The 19,442-nt window shown below is 44.7% G+C and overlaps 1 protein-coding gene across 5 annotated transcripts in view; it reads right to left on the reverse strand.

The window, feature by feature from the left end:
* Window positions 1–1,857: 1,857 nt before the first annotated feature.
* The window catches only part of CDYL (chromodomain Y like), a 245,425-nt gene continuing 227,840 nt past the window's right edge, over window positions 1,858–19,442 (reverse strand). For all 5 annotated transcript variants that reach the window (XM_047858934.1, XM_047858933.1, XM_047858935.1 and 2 more), the window contains 4 exons: window positions 19,138–19,310; window positions 12,577–12,787; window positions 4,696–4,839; window positions 1,858–3,513 (listed from right to left, as the gene is read on the reverse strand). In XM_047858934.1, the coding sequence (XP_047714890.1) occupies window positions 3,355–3,513; window positions 4,696–4,839; window positions 12,577–12,787; window positions 19,138–19,310 (687 nt within the window). In that variant the 3' untranslated portion in view covers window positions 1,858–3,354. The remainder of the gene's footprint in view (window positions 3,514–4,695; window positions 4,840–12,576; window positions 12,788–19,137; window positions 19,311–19,442) is intronic.

The following is a 19,442-nucleotide window of genomic DNA, read 5'->3' on the forward strand; positions in this document are numbered from 1 at the left end:
ATTTGGGGAAAGCAGACTGAACTTTGAGCAGGGACAGACTCAGTTGACAGAGCCCCACATCCCTGGGCTATCCCTAAGATGTGTGTTTTTATTTGGGAAGTGCCAATTCTGCAACATACACATTTTCCTCCCTTTGGAGAATAACATTTGTTCATATCAGTGTAAGTGACTAAGTTATTTAGGAGTGGGTTAGAGCTTCTCTGCTGTGGCTGAAGGAGACAGTTGGTCATAGAGGCTGGTCTCTGGCTCGCTGGGCTCCTGCTTTGCCCCGATACTTGGGTTACTCCTCATTTACTTCCTGACCAAGCAATGAGGCCAAAGGGTGGTAGGAGCAGCCTAGCCAGCAGCTCTCCGGGCACCCCTCTTCTTACATCATGGGCATGATTTCCTTCAAAGATCCTCAAAGTTCGGGCCTCTTTTGATTTCTTTGGTCTTCTTGCCAGAGTGGCCAGAAACGAAGTCAGCCTACCACAAGATTTTTTTGAGAGCTCTCATTTTATAGTGATTATATATTAATATATACTATGTTAATAAATATTCTCTGGAAATTGGGAGTTCCCTCAAAAAGCCCGTGACCTAATACACAGAAGTGTTTGCAACAGTGCCTGGTGCATACTGCAGGCTATGTGCTGTTTCACCATTACTACAGCTGAGGAAAACAAGCCCAAGAAGGGGATGGCCCTGGTCAGGGGCCTAAATGCATGGGAATGCCTGTCTCTGTCCAGCTCTCCACCTTCACTTGCCAGAGGCTGAACAGTATTTAAATCCAAGAGTGGGGAAGCACTAGAGGAGAGGATATGATAAAAAGAAGACAGTCTAGTTCTTGGGCACATCCTTTTAATTTCTTAGAAGCATATAGTGAATGTTTTGACATAAGTTATTCTGTAATATGCTTTTTTCACCTAAGGTTTAGAAGTATTTTATTCTTTTAATGGTTGTGTATTCCATTGTGCAGTGTGGCATAATTAAACCCATCATTTCCAGCTTTTCACGGAGACGAATTTAGTCACCCGTGGTATCTTTATCCTATCTTGTGCAAGAATTCATTCCTTATGATGAGTCCTTATAAATGGAATTGCTCGATCCTGTCAAATTCTCCTCTGAAGTTGAACCAAATTAGAAATCATTTCCTGTCACCTTCCCCAACACTGGGCAAGAATATAAGGATTTAAGGTTGTCAGTTCTTCCTCCTAGTTGGGCTTGATTCATGAGCCAGAAGTTGGAACATGAAAGTTTTGCCTGAGAGAGGAGGGAATGTGGCCAGTGTAGAGAATGCAGAATCCAGGATGACACAGAGGAGAACCGAACTGAATTAGTTCCCTAGTTCTAAATTCTAGGAAACAGACAATATGGTGTTGATGCCAGAATACTGGTTCTGCCACCTGGGCTGGAAGCCTGGTCCTGCCCCTATGGCATGTATTTCATACTTTAGGTTCCTTATCTATGAAACAGGAATGAAAACACCTACATTGTAGGTCTGGGCAATGGAATAAGTTACAACTCTACATACACAGATTAAAAAAAACAACTCAATACTAAATCACCAAAGCTTATGTGTAATAACAATGTAAAGTTCAGAAGTAGGAAGAACTAGGTAATATATTTAGGAATATGTATCTCTGAAAGAGAAGCAAGGAGAAGACTGACACAAAGTTCAGGAAATGGTCACCTGGGGAAGGGTCAAGTGGACAGGACTCAGGAGGATGATATTGGTCAGATTGTAGCTCCTCCCCAGGTGCAGTTACAGAGTTCCTTATTCTTTAAACTGCACGAGTGCTATGCCCACATGCATACTTCATGGAAAAAAAGTCCCACGAGGAACTTCAGGAGTGAAGAATTAGACAAACATTTCCAATGTGTTAAGAAATATTAGTTTTATTTAACCAGTTTTCACAGCTGAATATTTATTCTATAAAAACTTTACAGATTGTACAGTTTATTATATATAGTTCAAACTACTGAACGAAAAAGTAGGTCCCACAGATGCAAAAATACTGCACCAACCAATCCAAGGTAAAGGCAGATTTACACGCTGTACAGCTCTCCACATGGCCGGGAGGTGGTCGGTTCTAAGTATAAACTTCCAAACTGTACAAAAATAAGGTTTTGATTTTATTTCATTCTTCATACATTCAATATGATTGCAAGCTCAGAAGCCTAACTAATAATAGGCGTCTGTAATCAGGAATCAGTCCCCACTCCTGAAAGGAATGTGAATGTCTATTTACACAGGGCACTCTTGGACGCCACACTCTACTCCGCATATTGCGTAGATATGAAAGCAGAGACCTGGGACATTAAACGTTGAATATAAGGTAGTTCTTTTTTTTTTTTTTTTTTAAAGGAGTTCCTGCATTTAATAGTGTGCCAAAAGAATTTTAACTTATTAAATAAAATATATTCTAAGTGAACCTAAAAATTACACTTTATAAACATAAAAATACTTTTTTTTGGTGTAATACATCAATCATATCTGCAAATAGAAAACCAAAACTGCATATAAAGTAGTATTTCTCACCCAGCAACAAGAAGCACTTATGTAGTTATTTTTCAAAAGGGTCAGAAAAACTCTTTAAAATCCACTAAGACTAACTTATAACTTAGATACTCATACTTAAGCTATTCAGTGATTCACTAATACTGCAAAACAAGCTTTCTTCTGGAGAGACAGTGGTTTCCTCATGTTAACTGGGTAAGAACTGGATATATTAAAAAGGAAGAATCATTGGATTTTCCAGCATGAATCTTAAGTGTACTTCAGTTTGGCGGTATGTTCATCAGTGGGTTTTTCATCAGAAATACTTATCCTACAAGGTAAGTTTTACTTTTGATTCAGGACATTCCACCTCTGAGATACATGTACCTTTTTGGAGACAAAGGCACACCTCAGATCTTTCTGTATCTCTATTTGGGACAGGAGAGAGGAGGCTGGCTAATACCCTTTAGATTCTGTGTTCTAGAAAGAAAAAATAAGGGAAACAAACATTATTCCAGACTTTTCTGCCACCTGAAACCAGCAAAACACACTTCGTTTCTTTTTTATACAGTACTAGCTAAAGATAACAAAAATCAGAGCTTCGAAGAGCAGTCTAGAGCTCACCATTATACTTTTATACTTGTGTGTATATTAAGTATAAAATAATGACGTTTGGACAAAGGAGCTTTGTAGTTATTTATTTTAAAGTTACAGTACTTAAAAACTCCTTGATAATAAATAGCTTGGATATTGTAAGTCCTGCTTCCAAGCGTGAGCTAAGAGTGAACTTGTTTCAGGCTGTGAGGGAGGAGGAGGGCAGCGTGGTGCCACAGGTGTGCTGCTCTAGAATTCCAGTGTCACCAGCAGGCACCTGGTCGTCAGAACTCATCGATCTTCCTCTGCAGGTACTTCAGCATGGAGTCCATCCCTTGAGCCGAGCCCCAGATTTTCTTCAGCACTTCACACTCCCTCTCGTTGGCCTGCTCCAGCTCCACCTTCATGTTACAGCGCACAAGGGCTTTGGACTCTTCCAGCACCTGGACCAGACACAGGCAGTGAGTCACCAAGGGTGCGTGTCCACAAGCACTGGCTCTCCTTGTCCCCAAAGCTATGGAGGCAGTTAGCAAGCTTGAGTAATTACCTGTCAAAAAGGCTACCAGACATCTTTTCACAATGCACACCGGGCCTGAGATACATCTGAAGTCTATTCACTCTAGGTATCAGGCAAATGCTCAAATTCAGGAGAGCTGTGCTACCCGCTTCTGGCCCCTTCCCCACTGAGACCAGCCTGGCCTGGGCCCACACTGCTGCTGCAGGCTGGTGTGGCCCCTGAGCCAGACACCAGCTCTCGTGATGCCCAGTGAAAACTCTATGAATACCCTCCGAGGGGGTTTTCTAACCAAAATTTAATCTTAACAGTAAGCGTTGTTCATGTCAGGGAGAGCCTAGATGGGAGTTATGTCTGTTAATGTTAAATGATGTTTACCTTATAATTTGCTAAATGCAATTGTTACCAGATTGAATATTATCCAAGATAATTTTTTTTTTTTTAAACACAGTAGGCTCCATGCCCAATGTGGGGCTTGAACTCACAACCCTGAGATCAAGAGTCACATACTGTACCAACTGAGCCAGCCAGGCGCCCCTATCCAGCACATTTATTAAATAAAAGCTTACATCCACTGTGGGCAGTTGGGAAGGAAACATGGTATAGGAAAGGGCTTTGGAGGGCACGCCTAGGTGGCTCAGTTGGTTGAGTGCCGACTTTGGTTCAGGTCATGATCTCACGGTTCATGAGTTTGAGACCTACATCGGGTCTTTATCTTCTTCAGCTCCTCTTTATCGCTGTCTCTCTGCCCCTCCCCCACTTGTTCTCTCCCAAAATAAAACATTAAAAAAAAAGGAAAGGGCTCGGGAGACAGGAAAGAACTCTATGAATGGTTTTTGTAGGGTTTCATAGGACACTGTGAGATAAGTCCCTGACTGATGTGGACTCCTTCCGCTCTTAAGCATCTGTGATGGGGAGGAGGCAGGCAAGTGGGTCTGGAGCAATGGCACTAATTATAGCTCTTCCAGCATTTCGAGTGCAGGGGGCCATGCCAGGGGCACGTGTGGAGGACTCAGGAGACACCGTTATTATGTGTGTGAGCTGTCTGGAGGGAAGGTCATGGTAAAAAAAGAAAAAAAAAAACATATGTAAGAGAACGAGTTCCACGTACAACTGGATTACAGGAGGCAAGCTCCTTGATGCGAACCATAACTTCTTGGGTGAAGGTCCCGGGCCAAAACACCTGGGAGACCAGGCCTTTGCCGCAAGCCTCCTGCGCCGTCAACTTCCGTCCACTGAGCAACATTTCATTTGCCTGAAACAAAGAGGTTGAGACTCATATGAGATGTGAGGGGGAGGCAGGCAGAGAAGACCCAACCTGAAAATTCATCTAAAAGAATTCAAACCAAGGGTGGGCATCTGAACGGGCGCAGGCCCTGGTGGGGACTCATTGCGTGCCCTCGGGGTTCCATCTGCAGCCTGTGGGCAGAGAATAAATCCAACAAGGCACAATCCACTGTGCAGATGAGAAGTCACATACTGACTGGTAATTCACACACACAAAAACGTAAAATGTTTCTTTTATGACGGAATACAGAATAACATGAGCACAACCAAGAAATCTAACTTAGAGAAGGTCTATTTGTTGGTAATTGAAGTTACTGGCATGTGCCCCTCCTGCTGCTTCCTCTTGCCCAGTGGTAGCCATTCCCACGCATGAAGACACTTAATACACAAAACAGTGTCCTGGGAAATGGAGGCATAAGCAAAGCTAGGCGATTTGCTGTGCCAGGGATCTACACCAGTCACAGAATCACTACCCAATATTTGCTAGATCTTTGAGAGGCCAATGGTGGCTTCTTCTCCATATACACAGACAATGCTCCATGTGTAGTGTTTCTCCTAGAAATAGGAGTTATACTCCTAGAGTATAACTTGGAAGGCCACATTTTACCACTTGGACATTAAAGTAAGAAACTATCCAGGACCTGAATGCATCCAAAATGACCATGACTGTGGTCTGCTTAGGAGGGTGTGACTATTGTTACTTCATATGACTCAATGGAGAAAACTAACATTTGTTATTTGTTAATAAAAAAAAAAAGTATATTTGTGTCTGTGTGTGTACGTATATATATGAAATTGATTTTAACTTTGTCCTGGATTCTGCATCATTTTCAAGGTCTCAACACCATGTGCACAGATTTTATCCCATTCACATAACAGGTGCAGAGATATCAAAATAGGGAGAAAACCTGACAAAGAAACTTCACACTATTCTGATGTGACAATTTCCTGCCTGCAGTTGATCTTGCACTGCTAACCTTCCTGAAGACTGATGGTCATGAAGATGTGACCATCATCTCCTGGGACTCAGGTAAAGTACACTCTTGGGAGGTGACCTTCCTTTTCCAAAAGAGGTAAAATATTGTTATGAAAAGGGCGTGAAGTTATTTAAGTGTATCTCCAGGTTAACAGCACCTCTATGCCTCCTATAGAAGCATTGAGACATTTACTGCATGTGAAATGCACAGAGTGCAGGGCACACAAGTAACAGCTGGCAAAGCTAATGCTTGGTTGACTCACTACCCTTTCCACACAGGCAGAGAATAGAAAACAGGGTGGAGAACAGGGTCCCTACAAGGACTACGAGGTCCAATGCAGACCTGTTACTTGCGCCGAGTCTTGGACAAAGTCACGAATGTTTGAAGAGTTTGGAGATGTTCTAGAAAACCCCTGTACTGAGCACCTCTTCTCAGTGAAAAGAAGGCCAAAAAGAACAATGCATTTAGAAACCTGATTTAACCTTACTGTCAGCTGCTAAGACAGTTCTCTGAGGACAGAGCCAAAAGCACTGAGAAAGGGTGACAGGAGTGCTGATGGAATGGCTTGGTAGGAAGTGCTTGGTGGTTTTCCTCGTTTGTGCTTCTTTTACTCTCAACACATAGTGAGGACAACACCACAACTACATCACTTAAGTGTGAAATATGTCTTCAAGACCAGGTTGGAACCACAGGGTCTTAGCTCGCCTAGTGGATGCGAATGTGTGCCTGTCAGGAGTGACCCTGTCACTTCTCTGAATATTATGCTTTGTCCCCTGGAGTGACATCCCTACCAGTGTTCCCTTCCTCCTTTCTCTCCTCCATCCCTTTCCTCGGCTCCTGTGGGTCTGTGCCAGCCAGCTAGGCTGCCAGAACAGTCCCCTGCCATGTGCTGAGCTGTCACTGCCACCATTTCCTCCTTTCAGAGCCAGACTGACTCTGTGGCTGCTGTCCCTGAAGAGTCTTTCCCTACTTAGTCTTCTCAATTTCAGATGGGTGGAGGTGCAGGACAACAGAGGGCATTTCTGACTTTTCCCAAGACATGGATGTTGCACTGACTCTAATGTTCATGGAAGTACAGGCAGTGAGTTGGTTTAAATTATAGTCAATGAAGAACACCGTAAGATTAGTAAGACTAAATACACTCAGTGTGAAGGAGCATGTTTTCAACTGTTCTCAGATGCTCAATTTCCAGTAGTTTTAACATGACAGGTTTCTAACTTCTACACAAGAAACAGATTTGCAAGGTCACTGGTAGTTTCTTGGCTGCTGTTTTGTTCCAAAATGGCCAACTGTTTTTTAAAAAGTTATAGTGTGAGGCGCCCGGCTGGCTCAGTTGGTGGAGCATGCCAACTCTTGATCTCAGGGTTGTGAGTTTGAGCCCCATGTTGGGTGTAGAGATAACTAAAAATCTTTAAAAAATAATATAATAAAAAAGTTATAGTTTACCCAGACAAGTGAGAAATGCTGGAGAAAAGTGAAATAAGGACCCCTTTTCTTCCAGCCAAAAAAACACACATTAAGAGTTGCGGTGAGAAAACTTGATCAGCTTGGATGGGATGGGTTGGGGAGCTTTGAGCCTCAAGGAGGTGACGGCTCTGCCCCTCACTCTGTCAGGTCAGGCTCTCAATTCCCCAGAGCAGCAGCCTCCCCAGTAAACTCGGGGTGAGGACTTCAGCCATTCACTGGGCATTTCTCCAGCATCGCCCATCAGGAGTGAGAGCTGCCAGCTTTATCACCAGCTCCGTGTGCTCTTCAGTGAGGGTCTGCTGGGTGTCACTCATGGCACCCAAGCCACAGGACTCACTGTGGCACATGGCACCAGGCAAGCATGCCCTGCATGTTTCCTGGGGACAAAGGGAGCTAAGATGTGGAAGAATACAGTCCTCAGCTAACCTGCTGCACAGCTTGTGACGGCAGCTTAGCTCTACAGATGTCAGTCTGTGCCTACAGGAAAGGACAGCTCTCACAGCTTGCTTTGGCTGTGTGCTCTTTTCATCCAGGGAACGTGATCCTTTCTGGCTTATCCTGCGTGCACAGTTTTGCACCACATCCCGTGTGAAAAACCAAACCTGTGTAGCTTTGCCTCAGGCAGCTGGAAGCTTGCATACAACAAAAGCTCAAGAAGGGGACGTGGCATCTGGGTGGTCACCTTCTTTCTTCCTCTCTCCTTTCCTTCCTGCCTTCCTTCCCTGACTTTCTTTCCTGTCTCTCCTTTCTTTCTTATATACAGAGACAGCATGAGCAGTAGAGGGAGAAAGACTCCCAAGCAGGCTCCATGCCCAGCGCAGAGCCCAATGAACCGTGAGATTGTAACCTGAGCCACTATCAAAAGTTGGACACTTAACCAACTGAGCCACTCAGGCGCCCCTGGGTGGTCACTTTCAATGAGGGCCGTCACAGCCTGACTCACCCCAGCAGCATTTACTACTTTCTGGACAAAGGTTTTAGTCAAATGCTCTGGACTTTTTGAGTGCCTGCTTCATAGGCAGGCTTCTCAGCCTGGGCACTGAAAACATTCAGAGCAGACAGCTCTATGGAGAGGAGCCTGTCCTGTGATTTGCAGTACACTGAGCAGCACCCAGCCCTCCACCCGGCAGCATTGCCTCAGCTGTGACAATCAAGTTTCCAGACACTGAGGCATGTCCCCCAGGAGGAGGGGGATGGGCACACCGCCCTGGCTGAGAATCACTGTGCATGTGGTACCAGTAGATCACAAGGAGAAGTAAAAAGTGATGCATTTCAAAACTTGTCCAGGGAGGGGGAAATGCACCTGATGAAGAGCAGGCATTCATTTTGTCTGGCCTTCCTGCTCTATGTGGCTCTGCAAGATGGTATCGCTTCCCTTAACTCCCGCCCTCTTTCCTCTCCTGGCCACGAGGGCTGTAACTTGTTTCTTCCCTCAGAGGAGCTGCAAGAAGATGTGGGGCTGAATTCTAAGGGTGCTTGACACGGAGCCAGATCACAGGGTGGGACAGGGATCTTGCTGATTTGGGAGCTCTCCCGAGATACAAGATTTAATACCTTGGCAAGTGCCCCATGAGACGGTGTGACCTTGCTCCTGGGATGGCTCCCAGAAGCATGGGGGAAGTGGCAGCCCAGACCAAGCATGGCTGAGATGTCAGAAGCACTGTGGCTGTTGGATGGGGTGTGACAAGACAGCTCAAGGAGCTTGTGGCACATGCCGGAGACATGATCACAATGTAGGCCCCTGTGCTGGGAGTATGGCTGTGCTGGTCACAGCAGAGAAGAATGTGTTTTTTAAAAAACAATTCTGGAGTTTTCACTGAATGCTGTTTGAGGCAGAACACACAGCCATGGGACATCAAATAACCACACATCGGAAAGGTCCACCAGGAGCTGAGTTCCATCAGGCCCGCTAGAACACCAGAGGGCACAGAGGAGCCTAGACCCCCATGTCACCTGCCACCAGTGCCCTGCCTCAGCTCACGCCTACAGCCGTATGGTGGACTCTCTATGAGCAAGCCTGGTTTGTGGGTGGGCTGGCCCAGTGTACGGATGTGCAAACTGAAACAGATGGCAAGTCCACCAGTGCCTCACCCGGCTGTAGTTGGACAAGATAATGATGAAGGAAAACACCAACACATAGGGGGGTGTGCCTGTCAACCACCTGGTGCGGAAGGAGAGGTGGATCAAGGTTAGAACACATAGTGACCAAGGGTGGTGTCCAATGGCCTGGCTGGCTGGTCAGGGGCCTGGTCAGGGGACAAGGGGCTCTGGCATGCAGATGACTGGGGAGATGTGTATGTGGCTGGGTCATGCTGGTGTTCAGGAGAAAGTACCCACTGCAGAGAGGAAGAAACAGCTCTGTGAGACCAGCCTTGGTCGCTGGCTGCCCCAGTGCTGGCATGACAGACATGCAGACAAGAGTGCCCGTGGGAGGGATGGAGCTCAAGGGCATGGAGTCTGATGTATCGAGGTGATTCAGCTACTGTGGCCGCTGAAAATCTGGCCTCCAGCAAGACACCGATGCCAGACCACCTGCCTGGCATCGCTCCTGAGGAGACCAGCTGGTCGGCTACTTGGTGGCACGATGACTGTTGTCACAGGAGTACACACTTACTCTGGTCTGGGTTTGCTTTCCTGCCTTCATGAGCACCTCTCTCTGAGTGGGCATAAAGTGCCCAGTCTACCATGGGGTGTGCCAGGCCAGAACTCCCTCACAGCAAAGAGGGTGTGGGAGCGGACCTGTGACCATGGGGACCCTCTGGCTATGTCATATTCGTCACCTCCAGAAGCCACTGCTGATGGAGCACTGGAATGGTGTGAGGTACAGGCGGAGTACCATCTTGAAGGTGTGTACATGAAGATGGGCACCTTCCTCTGACTTACAGTGTACAGAGTACATCAAAGACCCTGACACAGTACCAGGTGCCCGACAAGAAAAACCCTTGGGACTGGGTAAGAAAGGAAGCAGGTGCGGCCCCCCTCTCCCCACCAATGATCTGAGGGCCATTGAGCCTCTGGCCCTCGAAACTGGACTCTGCTTGTTCTGGAAGGGGCACATTTGGCCAGTGGACACAGCAAGGGTCCTACTGACCTTAAGGGTATGACTGCTACCTGGGCACCTGGTGCCTCCTGGGAGCCCCTGGGTCCTCCCCCACCCAGCTGCAGACACGAATGTGCAAGTGCAGCAACTCAGGGCTCATGGGATGGGGGACCCGTGTTCCACCACCAACGAGGCCACCGAGGCCAGCGGCAGTGCCAGCTGTGGGTGGTTTGGGACTAGAATAGGAAGGGAAAGGACAAGGATGGGGGTGGTCCTGAGACCAGATGTGGCAGTGGGAGCCATATGGGTCCCACTAAGCTTCTTCCTCTTTCCTTTAAACTTTATTTGGGGAATAGGTTTAAACTTCTGGAAAGATCATAAGAGCAATGTACAGAGTTCCTGTAAACCCCTCACCCCTCTAATGTTAACATCTTACATGACTTCTTACAATGATCAAAAACAGAAAATTACCATCAACATGGTACTATGAACCAAAGCACAAACCCTCTGCAAAGTTTGCTGGTTTTCCCATTAAAGTCCTTCCTCTGACCCAGAACTGTGTCTGAGATCCCATGCTGCATGAAGTGGTCAGGTCCCTCTGTCCCCTATAGTGTGGGGCAGTGCCTTGGTGTTCTGGCGAGTTCTCCGACCACGTGGCACCTTGGAAGTGCCCTGCTTGGTATCTGGAGACTGTGCCACAGTCGGGGCTTGCCTGGTGCTCTCTCTGGATTGGACTCCCAACTGTCAGGACTCTGGTGGAGCGATGCTGTGCCATTCATGCTGCAGGTCAGCGCCAATGACGGTCTTATTTCTGGGGAACTCTGACCACTCAGTAAGGTGGTGCCTGCCATGCTTCCCTACTGTAAAGTTACTATTTTTCCCACCATAAATAATGAGGGGATGAAAATATCCATTTTCTCATCATGCCTTTACCTCTAACTTTAACATGCAGGTGGTTCTTGCCTGCAAGAGTTATCAATGGCTAATCCTTCTCCTCTACATTTCCCCCAGGACAAGTGGCCCCCCTCCAAATGTGTATGAAGAGGTGGATCTGAAGAGACAAGGGGTGGACTGTGGTGGACATGGGGATGTGCTGCCAAAGTCTGTCCAAGGGAGGTCTTGTCCCAGCTGCTGGGAGTGCCGTTGGCAGCTAGCCATCAGCTCCTTCAGGGACTCTCTCTGCTGCAGAGCCACCTCATCCATGGTCACACCCCTCTTCCTGGGCAGCCCACACTCGGTGATGATGGACATAAAGAAATTAGCCATTTCAGCCCACTGTGGGTCAACTATGACAGGCCATACATGCCCCAGAGCTTCCCATGGTGGCCCAAACCTCCCTCTGTCCAGTCCTAACCACTGCCATCCTGCCCACAGGTACAGACTAATATTTCCCCACCACACCAGACTCCACTTCCATGTCTGCTGTGGAGACCCCAACCCATGACACCACCTCATGCCCTACTTCAAGGAATAAGAAATGCAATGTGTGTAGCTGCTTGAAAAATCGAAAGCTACAAACACAAACTCTTATTATGGATGGATTAAAAATTAAAAAAAAAAAAAACTCCACAATCAGATGGGAAGACTTCTCTTATCCTAAACAACTTTGCTCCTTTCATTGCTTTCCCTTAAAAGTGCAGATTTTAGGATGGCTCAGTTGGTTAAGTGTCTGACTTCGATGCAGGTCATGATCTCATGGTTCCTGAGTTCAAGCCCCTCATCGGGCTCTGTGCTGACAACTTGGAGCCTGGAGCCTGCTTCAGATTTTGTGTCTCCCTCTCTCTTTGCCCCTCCTCCACTCATACTCTGTCTCTCTCTCAAAAATAAACATTAAAAATTTTTTTTAAAAAGTACAGATTTCAGGTTATTGGGTTAAGAACTCTTTGACTACACACTGCTGTTTGGGTTACAAATTGGGTATTTACTAATAGCAGATATCAGTGTCAATTATGCAGAGAGATAGATTCCTCACCAAATAAGGCCCTTCTCTAGGAAATAATGCAACACAGTGTCAATAAACGTTCTATGAACCAAAACATGAAAACCTCCTATGATTTCATGAATTAAGAATATGAGTTAATGAACAGGATTGAACTACAAGTGCATCTGATGGAAAGTCTCCTCAGAATGACACCCTGTATATATTTAGAAAAAAACAATAACCAAATTAGATTTCTTTAGGAAGTTTTCTAGAATAATTTTTAAAAACAGAGGTACTCACAGATGCTCCTCCCATAATCTTGGGAAACATAACGGTGGAACAGCCATCTGGACTCTGTCCGAAGGTAGTATAGGGTGTTTGAAACCAAGCCTTTTCATTGGCCCAAACCACATCACAAAGAGGCAATATGGAGGCTCCTAGTCCAATGGCTGGGCCATTTACTGCTACAATAATAGGCTTCTTAAACTGAATGAAAGTATTCACGAAGTTTCTAAAATGAAAAATAAATGGGAAATTACTCAAAACATTGTGTATTTGAGCAACAGAAAAGTCTACTTTTATAGAATTCAATATATCAAGATGTAAACTCTTTGGAAATCAGTACAAGTTGATTGAGATTCGTGGAAGGCCCTCTTCCAGAAGTGACCCAGAGACTTATGTACTGTGTGTTGTAAAGGCTTCACAATACCCTGGACACTATGTGAGAGTGGCTGTTGCTACAGGACCTATGTGAAGATCATGGGTGACATACAGCCAGAGGCTGCTCTTGGATTTGCAGCTGGCTCTAGGCCAATCCATCTTTATCTTCAACTTTTGTTCCCTTTAAGACACAGGAGTCCAATTAACACTGTGGGCTTCAGATGACCAATCGAGACGCTCTCCCAAAGAAAAACTGGCATGGGGCATACCAAGACAGTGCAGTGTTAAGAGAAGACTAGGGGTTTGGGGTTAGAACCTATGTGGTCTGAGTCTGGACTTAGTATGTGATTTCAGACAACTCATTGACTACTTGGAAACCACAGATGTTTCCTGAGTTTATGTAGAATTAGATGGAATGATGGGATGCCTGGGTGGCTCAGTTGGTTAAGTATCTGACTTCAGCTCAGGTCATGATCTCATGGTTTGTGAGTTCGAGCCCACATCAGGCTCTGTGCTGACAGCTTGGAGCCTGGAGCCTGCTTCAGATTCTGTGTCTCCCTCTCGCTCTGCCCTTCCCCAGCTTGTGCTCTCTTTCTCTCAAAAATGAATAAACATTAAAAAAAAAAAAAAAAGAATTAGATGGAATGACCTGGGAGAGGGATGTATATACAAGAAACTTCCAGGCTGGTTTAAGACAGGAGACCCAAGAAAGAACAGCAAGCACCACAGACACATGCCTGCACACCACTGTGTACCCCAGTGGAGATTACGATTACAGCAGGATCTCAAAGGAGAGCAGGACTAGTGGTTGGGAAGCCTTCACAGAGGACGTGGATTTTGACAGAACTGAGCCAGTGCTATTTCTGGATTTGTTTTAGGATCAGACTGGAAAAGTAGGCTGCTCTTCAATTAAGGGTAGGCTGGTGCCACACCATACTGGTAATGTGCATCTTCTTCCTACCACTAGAAACTAATTTTATGTTCAGAGGTTGCTGCTTGCTATGATTTCACACGGTGAAAAAAAGGACAAACATGTACCAACATACATGGAAGGTCATTCCTGTAGGGCAGTCAGAGTTCTAGATCAGAATTACAGAATTCTAAACCTGACCCCGTCTTCAGTACGAGAACAATCTGGTTGTTCTCTGTAATTCGGTAACTTAAAAGCTGGAGCAAATCTATTCAGGTCATCTCTGAAAATGCTGACTTGGATCTTAGATGGTCTCCCATCTCCCCAGATACTGACATGAGAGGTTATGTTTTTTTTTTTTTTTTTTTGAGGAGGGCAGGTGAGGGAGTTTTGGGACATGCATGTGTGAGGAACAGGAGAGACAATGTGCTGCAGAATCTGGCAGTCTGCATGCCCAGCTCCAGGGACTGTTCTCAAAGGCACCCTGTGGCCAGTGCAGACCTCAGCCCAGCCCCCAAGGTCCCCTAAGATTTGTGGGATCTTCACACTGAACGAGAATTGACTCATTCAAATGAATGAGCTGCTGTAAGACTTTCTAAATGAGAGCCTGAGGCACTGTTAGAAAGATCACACTGGGTTTTAATGATACAAAGAGAGAGAGCCAGACAACCTTTTAAATAGGTTCTTGGAATAATGTATACAATTTACATGAAGCTACTTCGCTTGTGCCACCTTTTGAAGATTTGGGGTCAATGACATGATGGAAATACATCTTCTGAGCTTAGTTACTGATGATTCTCAAAAGGATCTCCATGATGCAGAGCAGACGTTTTCAAAATATGTCCCCTGGTGCCCTGGAGTCGCCCGGCTTTCATATGCCTCATGTCAACAGGGGCCTAGTAGGAACTGTTCCCATGCTAACAACATCTGGAAACCATGGATGGGATGGCAGAGTAACATGAAAGAAATGACCAAATACTGCAACAAGAAAGTGACTTTATAGAGAAATGGTCAAATTCTCTATAATTAATAATTAGAGTAATTAATTCCTTGACATTATGAGAATGAGCATTCTTTCTCACGTTCTGTTTGCATAAAAGAAAAAAAAATGCTTCTAAAGTAGATGTTGCAAAATCAAAGTCTGGAGAAATTGTTTAGAACTGATCTCCCCCTCCCCACTCCCAGTTATTTTTATTTTTTTTTATTTTTTATTTATTTATTTTTTTTTCAACTTTTATTTATTTATTTTTTGGGACAGAGAGAGACAGAGCATGAACGGGGGAGGGGCAGAGAGAGAGGGAGACACAGAATCGGAAACAGGCTCCAGGCTCTGAGCCATCAGCCCAGAGCCCCGACGCGGGGCTCGAACCCACGGACCGCGAGATCGCGACCTGGCTGAAGTCGGACGCTTAACCGACTGCGCCACCCAGGCGCCCCCAGTTATTTTTATTTTTGCCTGGAATGATAACTTAATCTAACACCGGTGGCTGCTTCTGGGAGGGGTATGAATTAACTGGCACACTCAACCGAAGATCATCTTTCCCTTTCAGAGGACAGAGCCGACCATTCTGACGTGTGAGCTCTGACATGTCAGAAACTAGCATGATCCACAGAGAAATCTGTTTAGAACAACAACAAACTTCCTAGAAATGCTTTCCTGTTTAGTAGAAACTTCCCAGAGCCACAAAGCCTTGGCTACGTGGGGTTGTACAGTAAGCCACATATCAAACCAGAGACAGGAAGGTGGGGGCAGCTTTCGGGCCTGGGGACCAAGCTCTCAGGAGCTGGCATTCAAGGAAGGACTGTCCACTGCTTCTGGGGGGGAGGGGAGCAGAAAGCACGTATGTTTTGGAACTTAAAATGCATGAATGTCCAAAATGTGTGCAATGCAACATACCAAATTTGAATTTCAGCTTCCTGTGAATTATCTGTGAACTGAGCTATAAAGGCTGTGTTGGGTATAGCAGGGAAGGAAGGAGATTGTATTTGTCATAAAATGAATTTAAAAAGACTTATGATTAAACAAAAGCAAACTTCTATCCATTTCTTTGAAGAGCATTTACTACTTCACAGATATCACCAAAAAAGTCAGATAATCACCCAAGAACAATAGTCTAGATAGAAACTGGGGAAAATGGAAAATGAAGCATGCAGAAATTATTAAGTTTCAACAGCAAGTTCATGGTCATTTTTCAAGGGAGCCCTCTCTTCACTGTGAATATCTGGATAGGACTAAAGTGGGGAGAGGTCAGGTTCTGGGGGACATTTGCTGGTCTGCTTTATGTCTCCCCACATTTCTAATCTTCTCACTCCATGGTGGAGGAAGATGCCTGCTTTCTGGGGCCAGGCAGCTCCTGGTGCTTCAGACACTAAGCGGCAGCCAGTGGTTCCCACAGACTCAGAAGACTAATGTTATAAACAGACTCAAAATAATTTTGTTTTTATCACTAATGTGCTGAATATTTTTATTATAATGGATCTGCAAACTGGTTATGACCAGCAACCCCAAGAATGGAATTAGGTGTAGTAGATACCTGACAATCTAATGTTCAAACCTAACCTTTCTACTTCCCACTTCTTATAGGGGAAACTTGCTATAATGATGTTCTTTGCTCCAAAGTTTTAAGGAATTCAAGACCAGACATACAGAAGTAACAAATATACAGCTTTATGTGTAAAGCCTATCTCATACATATAAAAATTAATTTAAATGCAAATGAGCAAGAGCAAAGGTTAAGTGAATCTGGTATAACTAATTATTTTTGGGTCCTGCCAGAGTACATAAAGGAAAATTCACATTGACAAAAATATATTCATTTAAAGAAGAACCAAGTGGGTTTCCCTAAAGCAGGATTTGGCCTTTGCATAGAAAAGCTTTTTGTTGGGGGAGAGGAAAGTGACAGGAGAGAGGGAGGGTCTGGAGAAGAAATGGGAGTGGGCAACTACCTGAAATAAATACCTGAAGTTACCGAAAGATTCCACAAATGAGATCTCTTGATCCATCTTTCCTCTGCATTTTCTAATCCCAACAGTGCAAACCTCAGCCACTGTCAAGGGCAATTCAACATGGGAGGAGTCGCTGGACTAGGGTTGAGTCACTTGAGATTTAGAAGTGGAGTTCAGGGGGTTACTGGGTGGCTCAGGTGATTAAGCATTTGACTTTTGATCTCTGCTCAGGTCATGATCTCATGGTTCAAGAGTTCGAGCCCGGAGTTGGGCTCTGCTGATAGCACGGAGCCTGCTTGGAATTCTCTCTTCCCCTCTCTCTGTCCCTACCCCACTTGTGTTTTCTTTTTCTCTCTCAAAATAAATAAACTTAAAAAAAAAAAAAAAGAAAAAAAAAAAAAAGGAAGTGGAGCTCAGGGAGCATCTACAGGGAGAAACAAGCCAGAACGCAGAAGGCACTGACCGACAAGTCTGATTTTCTTATTAGAGCAGAGCTCCCCAAATCATAGTATTATGTGTAAAGTCAGTGTGCACTTACAGAAAATCTACAAAGTCACTGCCCGAGGCATAGTAGTTTGTATTTAAAAAATGAAAATTAAACCTAAGTAATTCATCCTGAAAGGCTGGGATGGGTTAGTCATCAGGAAATCTACAAGCTGCCTTAGAAGTACTGACAGTCTGTCACGGAATTACGTGTATTGATCAAGCAGTTTAATTTGAAACTGAGTAACACGATGGTCCTATCTAGGATACAACAAGTTTGAAATTACTTAGATCAGAGACAATACTGAATTAAAACAGATGGTAAAATTTCAAACTATTTTTGGAAAAACAATTACCATATGATACCTAAAAACTAGTAATGTTCAAAAAGATGAAGGAACCTCTTGTATGCATACATACATCTATCTGTACACAGTGAGAAAACAGATGAATTTTGAAAACTATTAAAAATGTTATAAAAGGCCAAGTTAATGCCCTGACACCCTAACGTACGGGGTTCCAGGGCTCCTCTGATGGGCCAATTAGGACAGCACCTGTCAGAGCCACCTTGGGAAGTCTGCCAGCTTCCCTGGTCCACCCCACACCCACCAAGATAGAATAAAGCACTCCCACCAATACTGACGTGCACTTCCAGGATGGTCGGGGGACCTGGGGGACCAGGAAGCCCTGTGCTCCCAAGGTCCTGGCGTAGGGTCTCAGCCATGCGGAGCCCAATAATCACCCAAAGAAGCTCAACTTCAACTCAACCAAGTACCTGGAGATTTGGAGAGGATCCAACCAAGTTTTCTTTGCACGTCTGTGTGTCTAAGTTTCCATCTCCCTGTACATTATCAAGGCAAAAGCATATGGAAAGCGTTCTTAGGGGTTATTCAGGGATAGGTCATTTTAGTGAGGTGGGTAGGGCAGTCCAATGGTCTTCCTGGTTGGTGACTGGGTTTCATAAATAAAATTAATTTCTAAATAATTATATACATTTGATTATACTTCCAGTGATTAGCATGAGAAGTGAGGGATATGGAAACAGAATATGTACCTGTATATGCTTAACAGAACTAGGTGATCCTAAGGAAGCTTTTTTGTAATGTTAGGAGATAGCAGGGGAAAATCTCCAAACAGAAGAGATGGAAATATCTAAAAGCAAGTTGCAAAATAACACACAGTATAATTCCATTTATTTAACAGAACTAAAAATAAATTCATATTATCTATAATATGTATGTGATGCATATTTGACAGCGTTTAGAAAAAGGCTGGGAAGACATAAATGAAGGTGGGCTTCTGGGGGAGGGGAGCATGTGAGAGAAAAGGAACTCTTACTTTTCACTCTGTAAGATCTAGTTTTATGGGCAGCTGGAACTCAGGATGAACTTGAACAAGAATGAGTACTACTTGTACTAAAACAAACTTTTCAGGTGATGTTATGGAACCAGCTTGTCATAAAGCCTAGCCAATTTATTTCAGAGTAAGCAAATGGTAAATTATTATGTGAAAGAGAATGTATCTTTATTTAAGGGCTGAAGACAGAACGTGCTCATAGTACAATAATGGAAACTCTGGCTATATGCTATTGTACACGCTAATCATTAGAACATTCCCTGAGCACTCACTGGGTTTGAGCCAGCCTTGAAATCAGTTATTTGCTCAAGGCAACCAGTAATTTATGCCAGGCCCACAGAAAAGACAGATGATTTAATTAATTTTGATACCAGTGTCTCTCAGTGAAGGGAGACATGCATTTTACTCACAAGGCTTGTTGGAGCCTGTACTACCTACTACCAGGGATTGGTACACAAGGAGGGAGACACTCAAACCAACCATTAGAAAACACCACTTATGCATACCTGATAGCTTCCGCCATTTTAGTGCTTTCTCTTTTTCTGTCATCTGTTAAACGCCGTATAAAATAAATAAAGTCGAGACCGCAGCAGAAGACGCTGCCCACCGCGCTGAGCAGCACAAGCTTGCTATCGTCGGCAGCAGCTGTGCTCAGGGCACTCTGGACTTCTTTCATTACCTGGAAGTCACCAGAAGTTAAAGTGGCAAAGAGTATTTCTGATACAGAATCCCAGAAGCATTTTACTACTGGATAATCTGGACCCAGAGAAAGTACTGATATTGTTCCCTGTATCTACCACAATTTAAACTA

The sequence above is a fragment of the Prionailurus viverrinus genome, chromosome B2, assembly GCF_022837055.1.
Source record: "Prionailurus viverrinus isolate Anna chromosome B2, UM_Priviv_1.0, whole genome shotgun sequence".
NCBI classification, from domain to species: domain Eukaryota; kingdom Metazoa; phylum Chordata; class Mammalia; order Carnivora; family Felidae; genus Prionailurus; species Prionailurus viverrinus.